General features: G+C 39.7%; 1 protein-coding gene across 1 annotated transcript in view; it reads right to left on the minus strand.

Moving 5' to 3' along the window:
• The window catches only part of ttv (exostosin glycosyltransferase 1 ttv), a 592,853-nt gene that overhangs the window by 47,380 nt on the left and 532,327 nt on the right, over positions 1 to 13,146 (minus strand). Inside the window, exon 3 of the mRNA XM_083127269.1 lies at positions 3,431 to 3,550. Within this exon, the coding sequence (XP_082983395.1) occupies positions 3,431 to 3,550 (120 nt within the window). The remainder of the gene's footprint in view (positions 1 to 3,430; positions 3,551 to 13,146) is intronic.

The following is a 13,146-nucleotide window of genomic DNA, read 5'->3' on the forward strand; positions in this document are numbered from 1 at the left end:
CAGATAATTAATACAACATGCGAGGTCTCGCAACGTCGGCGAATTTACCCGTATCTTCAACCGAGGCTTTTGCGTCTTCTCCAACTCAATTTGTCGTGAAATGAAATTTCATCTCAAACCAGATCTCTTCGTTTTCCAACATCCCGCAGAGCAACGTGTAATAGTTCGTTAACTACCGCTGCTACACGCAGTCTCAACATCATAAGCGGCGCCAGAATGTGTGAAGAGTTGACTGGAGAAATTACGGTGTTAAGACCGTCAATTTCCGCTACCATCCATAAAAATAGTCATGACGGTTTTTTTTTTTTTAAAAAAAATTGTTAACGGCTATTACACAGTTAAATGTAAGCAATGAGATTTCAATGGTTCGGTTCCTAAAATGCATATATAATTATTATATATCTTCATTCAATGTAACATATACAAATTGAGGACGAATTCACAACGAAGCGACAAGCGAACATGTGAAATCTCCCTTATATTTGAAAGATTGTTTTTCCTATATACATATCCCAATGCTGCACTACAGGTACAGCGCCTTGAATAACGTAGTGTGGAAAACGCGCACGGTTCTGCACTCTCTGGCTGGTTCCACTCGAAAATGATCCGCTAGAGGCGCTGGTGTTGAACCCAGTGCTTGGCATTCGACTGCTTATAATGGAAGTAAATGGAGTTTCCGCTGCAACGTCTGATTCTTTTACATGAAGCATTTCTATGAATATGATAATTGCTATGATATTTGGTACAGTGGTCGCGAAGATATTAACGAACATTCTATACAGTCGACCACGTCCTGTTATCGTCATACTTTCGTTAATAATACGGGAGAAAAAATACGCGTGGAATGCTCTTGGCAACTAAATTTTTGTGTATGAATTAGGTTCATTATTATTATCATCATCATCATTTCTTTTAAAGATATACACACTGAAGCATTTGTATTTTTGATATTTACTGTCTCTTTTCTTCCGCTTTAAACTAATCGCGGCGATGATGATAATGATGATTCCATGAAACGACAAGGGGAACCCCACAAAACTTTCTTAGTGCCATCGACATGAGTGTAAGGCAACTTTTAAACCAATGAGACAAGCGACACACTAGTGACACACACTTCCAGACTGTAAAATAGCATTCATTGCAAATGGGGGTCCAAACAGCAAACGACACGTTCATATAGCGTATTCGCGTGCTACTTGTTACTTCGGTCGGAAAGCTCCTTAAAGGAAGGTTGCTCAGACCGAAGCGACGCGCTACAGGGGGAGTTCCCAACTAAGTGACAAGCGACATGGTGCCTTCAGTGCATTAGCAAGCGTTGCTTGCGAACAACAGATAGGCGACACGATAAGCCACACGTGTCGCTTCTGCGTCGCTCAAACTGGGCCATTTCCTCAATAGCTTGCAACATGTTGCCGTGGTTTGTTGTTCGCGCATACGCGATGCAATGAGTGTCTTGCTTTAGTGAGATTGCGCACCAAAGCGACAAGCGGCACGCGACACTTATCGCTTGAGGATTTCACCAACCGAACGCTGGCCTGTGCTTCTCGTCATGCCGCTACGATGTGAAATGTTGCTCTTTATTGGCTCCTTTCCAAGCAACATGTGTCGCTTCGGTATGAAAGTTGCCTTAGACCGAATGACCCGTGTCGCTTTGGTGTGAAATCCTCGTATCGTTTGTCGCGTGTCGCGTGTCGCTTTGGTCTAAAATCTCCTTGAGGAAACTGTGCAGTCAGAGCTTGTGTCCCTACGGTTCGAAAGGCTGCATTGATTTCAGACTGCTCGCTTTCAAGCGACATTTGTGGTTTGTCGCCTCGGTATGAAATATCTCTCAGGATACTACTTATATTCTAATAACATAGAGAAATAAACTCTAATACACAGTCCAAGACCTGACGTCCGGAATCACATTGCGATGTTTCTTCTTGTGTTACGCATGCTATTTATTTATTAATTTTATTTTACTTTTCTTTCCACATTAATGCCATTTTGTGACTGCAAATCACTCCACAAATATAACTGTTTCCATCAATTCACGTACCGCCTTTCAAGACAAACAAATCTACATAATATATTCCAAAAACTAACTAAGCCGCATTACTTTGATAAGAAAATTAGCACCGACAGTGATCGCACTGCCATCTATGTTTCTCATCCGTCTGGGGAACCAGTTTCTTTGGTCGTTTTCCACACTACGTTATTCAAGGCGCTGTACTACAGGTGTGTGTATGTGGTTACCGCCGCCATGTTATTTCTTATTCTAGCCAATCACAGAGGCGACGACATGAATGCACCTGTGCTCACGGGGGGAAAATGGTTACGTCCCTTTTCTGCAAATTAACAAGCGGAATATTACATTTTAACGGTAGAATATAGGATGATTTACGGAAAATTCTATAACAGCATGGGCGGAACGTAATAAAGAGGGGGTGCGATGTTTATAGCTTATCATTGAGAAAATACCGCAGTTTATGCAATTTTGATATACTTATGTTTGATACATAATGTGGCTCAAAGTTATTATTATGAAGTTTAGCTGTTTTTAGCAATTACATTAAATTATTATGTTGCAATACGATTATACCTATGATTGTTTGTTTTACATCTTGTTATGACAAATACATACGTATGCAGTAGATTCTTACACATCAAATGTGAGAAGTTCGTTACCAAAACAAAAAGCTTAACCAAATAACTGAAAAAAAAGAAAAAAAATACCAGTATAAAAGTTGCAGTACACTTTTAGAAAGTTGATTGATCAAATTGAAATTACGGTCAATTTCCTCTGCCATCGAACTAGAGCAAAATATGCTGACCGTAAACGTTTTTAAAGTATTGACGACCAATATACAGTTAATGCAATAAAATTACATTATCTACGTTAACTACGCATTGACCATTAGTACTTTAAAAACTGTCACGGTCAGCATTTTTACGGTAACAACAGAAAAGACATTTAAATGTTATCTTAGTATTTGTAGCGAATGCATCACAACTGCACTTTATAATTATTATCTACATTAATGTATTGTAAAATATTCAAATTATAGAACAAACGGTTCCACCGCTTTTCTATAAATTAATAGGCAAGCTGATAAAATTTTAATCTTAAAATATTATATATTGTACGGCAACTTCTAACAGTGTTATGATCACATTTAGAAACGAGTTCTGAAAATTCAGGATTTAATGACTCCAGTGCCATCTTGTGGTGATATTATAAGGTATTTTTTGAGGAATATATTCCAGAACATATTTCAATCAAGATGAAACGTCAAATGGGCAGAAACAAACGAAAGTGGATACTTTTAAAAAAACAGTGTACTTTTAATGTATCTTTGAGGAATTCAGAAGCTCGCTTGGTAAAGAAAGTGGAAGGGGAGGGGGTCGAGTTACAAAGAAGAGAGGACCCCAGCCGTTGGGGATGACTCACCTCTAATGTGGTGAAGACAATCTTCTCGATGGAGGAGAAATATCGTTCCCATAGGATCTGGGTTTGCTGCCGAAGCGCCAACACCTTGGAAGCACCGATGGATCTCACCACATCAGGAACCTGTAAAAACAAGGACAAAGAGAGGAAGTGAGAAACAAAACACAGTCAGTGATGGAGTCGGGCTCGCCACAAAAGGCAAAGCTCTCAGACTGCATTTGGTTCAATGTCTTCTGCGAAAGAGAACCTTTGCAATCATCTTGAGCCTTTCCTTGGGAGAAAGTAATTTCTTCGTACACTTATCTCAAACCTTTCGAGGCCTCTGAGTTTCTTGTCCATATCTATAGAGCGTCTCAACCTTAAAAGTCAGTATGGGTTAAATGGATCGCGGCGTTGCCAGATCAACAAACGGAGGAGCATCGAGTCGCTGTTAATCGCTAATGATTGCGACAAATTTACTTACTTAATATCGTATAAGAAATCTTCTATGTATTTGATGCATTTTGAAAAAAAAGCGATAGTTACCTCAAGATTTGCATGTAAATATTTATATTTCGACGTAACTACTTACTATTTTACATTTGCATTAGGCTATATGTGTAATACACGCAACTATTGTTACTTCTTTCGTTGAATGTTGTACCTTTTTACATAAACAGAATTAAATAAATACAAAAACAAACATTAACATATATTTTTTTACGGAAAATAAAGCACACTGCACTTCCTACGAACTGGGGCAAATGCCTACAACTGTAACCTTGGTGGCGCGCAATGAATTTGATACGCGAGACAGCCCGCGTAAACAAACTACGATTGCGGAATAAATAACGGTGCTGTGGAGTAACAATGCATTCTAAAAATAACTTCAAAACAATGGTCAACACTTTTCTCGCTTCGTCTGCACGTGTATCGCGACAAACCGAAAAGTTTCTCGCTAACCAACTTTTTCGTGTTACGGTCTGATGATTTACACAAAATATCCAATGTATATATATAACTCTCCTCGTAAGCAAATTAATTCACTCAGGCGAAGAATATCATATCTACAAACACCATAGATCCCATAGAAAAAAAAAAACTGGCGAAGTTGTTCAAGCGGATTGATATTTATGGCTTTTGAAGTATTTACTAGAAAAAAAATAAGCGTTTTGCAAAATTGCATAATTATGGAAATTTCAGATCACATGAATTTATGACAGGTTACATAATGCCGTCATTAAATAGAGCATAAAAAATTCTACAGAAAAATGATTTCACTGTTTGAAATGTATGACTTTTACATTTTGTAAATTTTTCAACATCTGGCGACGCAGCCGTGGTAGAGAAGGACAGAGCTATTGGCAAAACTCGATGTATTAGAGAGAGAAGGAAGTACTCCATTTACTTCCATACTGACTTTTAAGGTTGAGACACACTATAGTTCATCTCATCTCCTTTATTTGGCTCTCCCTTTCTACACACAAGCTGGTGCAACGCCATCCTCTATTGCGGAGTGGTTAGGGTTACAACAGCCGGAACCCTAAATAGGGATGGCCGGTACCGATAAAGTTCGATATAAAATTTACCGATACCGATAACCGATATTCTACCGATCCGATATAAAATTAGAAATAGTCCTTGAAGAACCTGAAAGGTTCATTGACCTCCTTAATAAATGTGTGTTTCAAGGTGACTGCAGTGAAAAAGAAATTGCATATTTAGACATTTACTTTTTTTAGAAAGTTAGGCATGGAGATTATCCATAAAAATTGCAATAAAATGGCAGAATTTTGCACGAAATTATCATATATTTATAGATATATCGGATTGGTAAAATAATCGGCAATTTTACCGATATCGGCCGATACCGATAGAGTACCGATTAATCGGTTCGAATCGCGTATTTGGCACTCGGGATAACACCGAAAAAGTTACCAAAATTGGTTATCGGTGGAAAAAACGATATGCTGAATACAGTTTTTTTTTTATTCACAATAAGTCACGATCATTAAATAATGCGAATTGGATCGCTTGCGCGATTATTAATATTTCTCGCGAATTTTACCAAATGTTTATGAATTTGGAAATCTGAAGCCGAGTATTCTGTGGTTCGAGAAATATTATTTACAAATTGCAACATAGGTGTGTGCACACTCCTTGATTGGTGGAAGAGTGCAACGTGTGTCCCGATTTCTGTACACATTGAATTTTTTAATTCTGTGTGAAAATATGCTTTCAGATTCGAACTGTAAGCCTTTTGTATCCAACTACGGCGGTAAATCTTATTTACCATAGGAGGTTAAATGAAAACCTGTATACAGCTCAAATTTACATGAGTTATCAAATGCTATTTACAAAACGACCTTAAGGCTGCAACACTGCTCAAGTGAGCTTCTTAAAAATCATTTGAAAGTGCACCAGTGCAGAGCCGTCCGGAAGCCTAAAATTTACAGACACCCTCCGGCAAATGAACAAGCATGCTTACCACACCAGCAAGTTCAAAAATGGAGGAGGAAGTTAGACAATGGCCTCAGTTCGCAGGTTGATGGGTGGAAAAGCCTTCGCAGTGACACGTGTAAACATCCTTCTTCTTGAGGTACACGGGCACTATCTCAGTCTATCTGTTGCCTGCACCCAGAGTCAATATAAGCATTTATAGATTTCTATGTCCTGTCTATTTGCGCTTATGATTACCCACTTCATATAATCCTCTATCGTCCTCAACAATTACCCAAAAGTGGCAGGAAAGCGAAATAAAAAAGAATACAAATGCAATTCATACGAAACCACAAAATGTGAAATATCTTCAGCTTGATCTTCTCTGGATAATCGTATGGTTACATTTTTCCTCCACCAGTTGAAGTTATTAATCCAATTCCATTAAAAGACTGTAGGATTCCATAGCGAAACGTGGCCATATTCCATTCTTACTTTGCTGGAGGTCCGGTGAGGCAATTCCATCACTGTGCGCAAGAGATGGAAACGATGCTGCAGCAATGCTGCCAACCCTATGGAAATGTTGCTAGAACTAGGACATTTTCTTCAGGCTCTAGTGTCAAGATTCCTCGCGAAGGTACATTTAACGAAACTCGTGACCGCTTCCTTCTCAGTTCTCTCGATGCGGTTAACGTGTTGGTGCAAGTATGTGACGTTATTTACAGAAACGAAACGATACATTATTAAAAACGATGCACACAGTGCATTTGGATTTACTTCTTCGATCCTTGCGTTAGTAGCGTGTTTCCGAAACTACAAGAGTAAATTTTAAAGCTACTTTCTTACTTTTCGCTACCTTGATAAAATTCAGAATTGAAGGATTTATTTGCCTAGGCGAAATATTCTTTGTTGTGTTGCTTTGAACTTGTCCATGTTGACTGATTGATTTGTCTTACTTTACTTCTCCTTTCTGTCACTTCCGGTTAATCGCTAAGATGAGGATGAATGATTAAATTGATAAGAAAATACACAAAGGATACAAATGCCCAGGCTGGGATTCGAACCCGGGACCCCTGGCACCGTATCGCTCTGTGTTAACCACTCCGCCACGTAGATCGGCATGATGCTTTGTGTAAACATGGAAATCTGCTCTTCTATGACAATTGAATTGATTTGTTGTTTTAAGTCTACTTTATGCACAGAAAGGCTTATCGGGACTGGACCTACAGTTTAAAGTGGGACCCAAAGCACTGTACCATGTGCCTCTACCTGGTATCGAACCCGGGACTCCTTGATTACAAGGCAAGGACGTTACCACTACGCCATCGGGGAGGCCAGATCCTTTATAACAAAGAAACAGCAACATATTCCCTCCCCTCTTTTCTTAATAACTTTCCCAACTTTGACAAAATTCCTGTTCGATACCATCACAAGGTTGAATGATTTGTTTTGCTTTATACCTTGCGTATTACTTCGCTTCTTGTGCCACTTTTGACTAATTTGCGAATATGGGGATGAGTGATGATATGATGAATGGACACGTACAAATGCCCAGGCCAGGATTCGAACAAGGGACGCCTGGCGTCGTAGCGAGATGTGGTAACCACTCTGCCACGGGGGCCTGCTCAATCACAAGGGTCTTCACTACACCATTATTTCATTCGGAAAACACACTAAAAATGGGTTGGCAACATTGCGTCCCTCTCCTCCAGGAGACAGGTAAAACTATCCGCAAGCGGTTACCTGACTCTCCCCCCCCCCACGCCCCATTCGGCGAATGCGAGCAAGCCATTAGATTGATAACGTCTGTTGTTTGTGCAGTGTCCCCAGTCTGTGGACCCACTCTATTAAGCCGATGGAGTGAGCAAAGTAGCGGGTGGGGAGCCCACAATCCGAGTTGACGCAGCGCGTTTCGCTTTTGTCACCGACCACTCCTGCGAAAACAAATGCCCTCCGTCTCTTTACGCTGTCGTAACGCGGGCCCCGGATCAATTTCTGCCGGCCCCGCAGGTGATGCACGGGGAGTAAAGCTGAAGCCAAATCTTTCCTAACGACACCATCGCAGTCTCTATCCTTATGCCTTACGTCTTTGGGTATACAATTTATCTCGTAAGAATCGAAAGGACGTAACGCTGACGTAAATATATTTTTGCTCTCAAAATACACCGTAAAAATGACGGTAAAAGACCGTCAATTTCCGCTGCCATCGAACTAAACTGGTAGAAGATACCGTAAAATTTAACAGTTTGCCTGTTAATTAAAAAAAAAACGGAAAGCAACCGTTTTTTTAAAAAAATCAAATTTGAATATTTTACACTATCGAGCTCCTAGATAACATGCAACAGCGTTTCTAATTTGAATTTTTATTGGATATTTGTTACGTATTTGTTATTCAAATTTAACAATATTGAATATTGTTATCTTACGTCGCTTTTTTGTCAGTTTTGGCTAATCGCCACTATGAGGATGATTGATTTCGTTTATTTTTCTTTGGTTTTCTGTTACCTTTGGCTAATTGCAAGATAAGTATGAGTGATGATGGTATGATGAAACTGATGAAGGGACTCTCACAATTAACATCCATTCTCCGGTTGGGATTCGAACCCGGAATTTTTGGCGTCGTAGGGCGATGTGCGAACCACTCCACCACGGAGGTCGGCATGGTTAGGATGTGATGAAATTCATGAAGAGAAGCTTACAAAGAACAGCCATGCCCAGGCAGTGATTCGAACCCGGTACCCCTTGGCGTTGTAGCGCGCTGTGCTGACCACTCCACCACTGATATTGGCCGATGTTTTCAGCATATATAAGAGGGATGTTCCTTTATAAAACGCACTTCTTTGAATGAATGAAGGAATGTTAATTGTGGAACTTATACGACCTCTATGTGTGTGGGTTGGTTGCTTTTTATATAAGGGGACACGAGCATGTAGGCTATTTTCGTCCGTCACGCAACACGAAAATAAATTCAATAACTGAAACGAAATTGACGACAGGACCCTTTAACACTGGAATCAAACTGTGGGGTCAATTCTGAGCCCAATTTTTTAAAACAAAACAGCCGCATTTCGAACTTGTTTCAACAACATATACGACAGCCAGCGACTTTGTCAAAAAGGGTGTTAGGTGTCAGGTGCTGGTGTGAAATGTGAACAATTATTTTTGTTTCTCGTGAATTCTTTGCTGTTTTTGTTAGTGGGGTCGAATTTTACCCCAGTGTCTGATTTGTGTGAGGAAAGTTTTTTTTTTGTACTGATTAATGTAAGAAAGCATGTTTTGTAACATTGAAGGTTCAATATCTCAATGTAGGTACCTTAGGTTGTGAAAAATATACTGTAATGCAACAGTTATCAATTGGTGTCATTTACTAAAAAAATTCTACCAAATTAACCAAAAAACAATTAGAGGTCAAATTTGAACCCACAGTCTGATTTACATTACAAAAATACAGAGTCTGAACTGAGGGTTAAGAAAAAAATAAAATCTATATATACTAAAATGGATGTATGTGTGTACACATGTATGTAAGTTTGTTCCGGCATAACTCTCGAACGCCTGGAGCAATTTCAACCAAACTTAGTACACATATCACTTACAATCTGGAACGAAATACTGTGGGGGGAAGACACCCCTGGGGGGGGGGGAAGACACCCCTTGGGGGTGGGAAGGGGGTGACATGTAAAAATAATAGAAAACGACAGATATTAGTGTGGAATCCATAGTTTTCGGGGTCGCTAAGATGAATAGTGACACTCCCAATGCCGTTCAACTCCAAAACACCCCTGGCACCCTTAGGGTGGGGGTGGGAAGGGGTGACATGTAAAACGACCGATATTATACTGAGTTTGTTACAACCTGTCCCACTTCCCGCGCGAGCTGATGGTTGGCTTTTCTAGCATAAACCACGCGGCGTTGCTGCTGCAGACCGCGTGAACTCCGTGCTGGGGAAAGCCGAAGCCAGGCAGCAAATTAAAATACGAAACGTGGCAACAGCGTCTACGTAAGCCCCACTGTTCTGGCTTCCATTCGCTCCTCGCTGCCCAGCAGACGACTTTTTACTCGTTTCTCATTGGCACCGAAACTGTCGAGCGATCGCTAGCACGGGAAACGGGACAGGTTCTAACAAACGCGGCCTAGTGTGGAATCCATAGTTTTCGGGGTCGCTAAGATGAATAGTGACACTCCCAATGCTGTTCATTTTACACTATATTAGAATTCATTATTTTCCTGTCTAATAGAAGATTGGGATAAATAAATACCCGGGCAACGCCGGGTAATCAGGTATAGTATATCTATTTATAAACATTTCCTTACTCAATTTTTAAAATTAAGTCATTAATTCATTATTTAACAAGAATTAAAACTGTACTGCCCCTGGTGACTAAAAGCCCTTTACCTAGGTTAAATCTGAGGCTGTAAAGGGTCACTCAGGACAACACGACCCCACAAAAGATTATCCTTGCCGTGCGTGGGTTAAGGCGCCAGAGCCTCGCTGGTCTGCAAGAAGCAGCTACAGGGCTGTAGTGAGGTTGTCTTCAGGGTCCCTTACCAAAAGGTCGCTCCTTACACCCTCTTTTCGAGCTTAGAACCCCATTGAAGGGGGCGAAATTCCCCCTTCATTTCTAAGACTAGAAGTTCAGAAAAGATCTCTCTTCTACAGACTTTCCGCACAATATAATGACCTCCCATCATGCATTGATATATTTTCCTCGGAGTCAGAGGGGCAACCACAAGGGGGGCAAACATTGACGGCCAAGTGTACCTGCAGGGGGGCAATTACCGCCCAGAACTTCAAATTTTATGCAAATAGAAATACTTTTCGTAAAATTTTCTTGCTGGCTTCGCTCGCATTGCCTGCTTTTCTTAGTCTTATCAAGTTCAGAACCGTAGCTAGGGGACGGCGGGAGACGGCCCTGGGCGCCGAACGATCTAAATGAAAAACGTTGTAAAAATTGATTGATTGATTTGTGTTTATTTAAGTCTACTTTATGCAAAGAAAGGCTAATAGAGATTAGGCCTATAGCTTAAAGTGGGTTCCGAACCAGTATGTACCTCCAACGGGTATCGAACCCGGGACCTCTTGACCACAAGGTGACGATGTTACCACTACACCATCGGGGAGGCACTAAAGTTGTAAATGAAATAATGCATTGGCGTTCCGTGAAAATATCTGCGCCCTATTCAATTAATATTGATTTCAGCCTGCAAAAAAATTGGATCCAAAAATTTTCTTCCTCGCTTCGCTCGCAATTTATATTTGTTCGCTGTAATGCATTGTAAATCACCAGAAAGAGAAATAAGACTTGTCCTAATTGACTTTGTTTTCAATGCATGAACAATTATTTTGAGGAAAGGGATCGTGCACATTTGAGAGACAATTTATGAAATTTTTGATGTTGGTTTATTGCGAGATGGATGAATTGGTTGTGTAATATATTTAAATAATATATGCTGGATATAATATTTATTAAAGAAACTTTGAATACGTACACAATTTAGTGTCCACCTCAATCCACGTTGCATATATGTGAAACATAGGATCGTGCATGAAAGTTATACATGTTAATGTAAAAAATAATTATATTTGGAATGCAATTTTCAAGCATTTTCTGTGTTTCAAAAATAGTTTATGTGCTCGTTTTACGTTATTAACGTGAAATTAAACGTGTTAAAAAATAATCGAAATAGTTTGTTCGAACACAAATGCTTTAGCACAAACTTAAACCCCCTTTTGCATAATTTAGGAGGATAATAACGTCTTTGGTACTACCACCACTACTACTAATAAAAATGTTGGTCCTGGGTTCGAATCCCAGCTTGGGCGTGGATGTTTGCAAGTATCCATTCATCATTTTCATCATGCCATCATTCATCCCCATCTTCGCAAATTAACCAAAAGTGGCACAAGAAGCGAAGTAAAATAAAGCAAATGAACAATAACAATAATAATAATAAATAACAGTATTTGTAACATTGTTATTATTGATATTTTTATTAAGATTATTATTATTACTATTAGTACGTTTATCCTGGTACTTGCCCCACCACACAAAGATTCGTGGTTGCGCCTCTGCTCGGAGTATGCCTGTCGAACCTCTATCATAAGAAATACTTGTAAATAATATCAAATAGTGTCATATTGTACTCATTCCTGTTAATATTTTTTCATTTTTTTGTTATTTTATAATGTTATATTTTTCCCTTTCTTTCATTGTTCACAATTTCAGTGTAAAATGGCTAACTGTGGTGTATCTGGAATATTTTCAATAAATAAATAAGATTTCTGAATTCGAGGCTACAAACGCAGCTCTACACCCCTTTGTGTGTCTGAGTATGTAGACACACACACACACACACACACACACAATCTGAAAAGGCGCTATACAGGGTGTATCATAAGTAATAACGCAAAGTGACACAGGTGAAAGTACACGATAATAGAAGCAAAAAAGTCTCAGTAAACATGGGTCTGCAAACGAACAGTTTTCGAGATAATTGCGAATGTGTGGTTACAAGCCATCACTGACTTCATTGTTTGTAAACGTCGTCCTAGTTGGTAAAATGCTAATAATGTGTGCGAATGCGTTGTTAGAAGCCGTCACTGATTGCATTTTGTAAACAACGAGTGCTTTACTCCTTGCGCGGTCCGAGGTTTGCTCTTTGTTTACAAATCAGAACATTTCCGAGAGGTGGCGCTGGAATCAAACAGGATGGATACAATCAGTACAGATAATTGTACATGCCTGTGACCAATTCCGAAATGAACCGGAGGGTGTTCGAAAGAATTCGAAACTCAATGCGGTATCGCGTACAGTATTGCATCCAGATGCAAGGGCGACACTTTGAACACCTCCTGTAACAGGTACGAGTGTACAGTAATTGTAACATGTAACGTTTGTTAAAGTAAGTAGAATATTCAATAAAAGCAATGAGATCTCCAATGACTTTTCTTACTGTATTATTAGCATTTTACCAACTAGGACATGTTTGCAAACAATGAAGTCAGTGGCGGCTTGTAACCACACATTCGCAATTATCTCGAAAACTGCTCCATTGCAGAACCATGTTTACCGAGACTTTTTTGCTTCTATTATCGTGTACTTTCAACTGTGTAAGTTTGAGCTATTTACTTATGATACACCCTGTATTTGTAGCTGTTGTGTAGGCATCGGCCCCATGGTACAGGCTACGAAGGTAGAAAAATAAGGAGGCTTTAACTTTTTCTTCAACTCGAAGGTAAAACGGAAGAGGAAAAGACGATATAAATGATAGAATATATCCTACCAAGCCCTACCCGTAAG

The sequence above is a fragment of the Lepisma saccharinum genome, chromosome 8, assembly GCF_977018435.1.
Source record: "Lepisma saccharinum chromosome 8, izLepSacc3.1, whole genome shotgun sequence".
Classification (NCBI taxonomy): Eukaryota; Metazoa; Arthropoda; class Insecta; order Zygentoma; family Lepismatidae; genus Lepisma; species Lepisma saccharinum.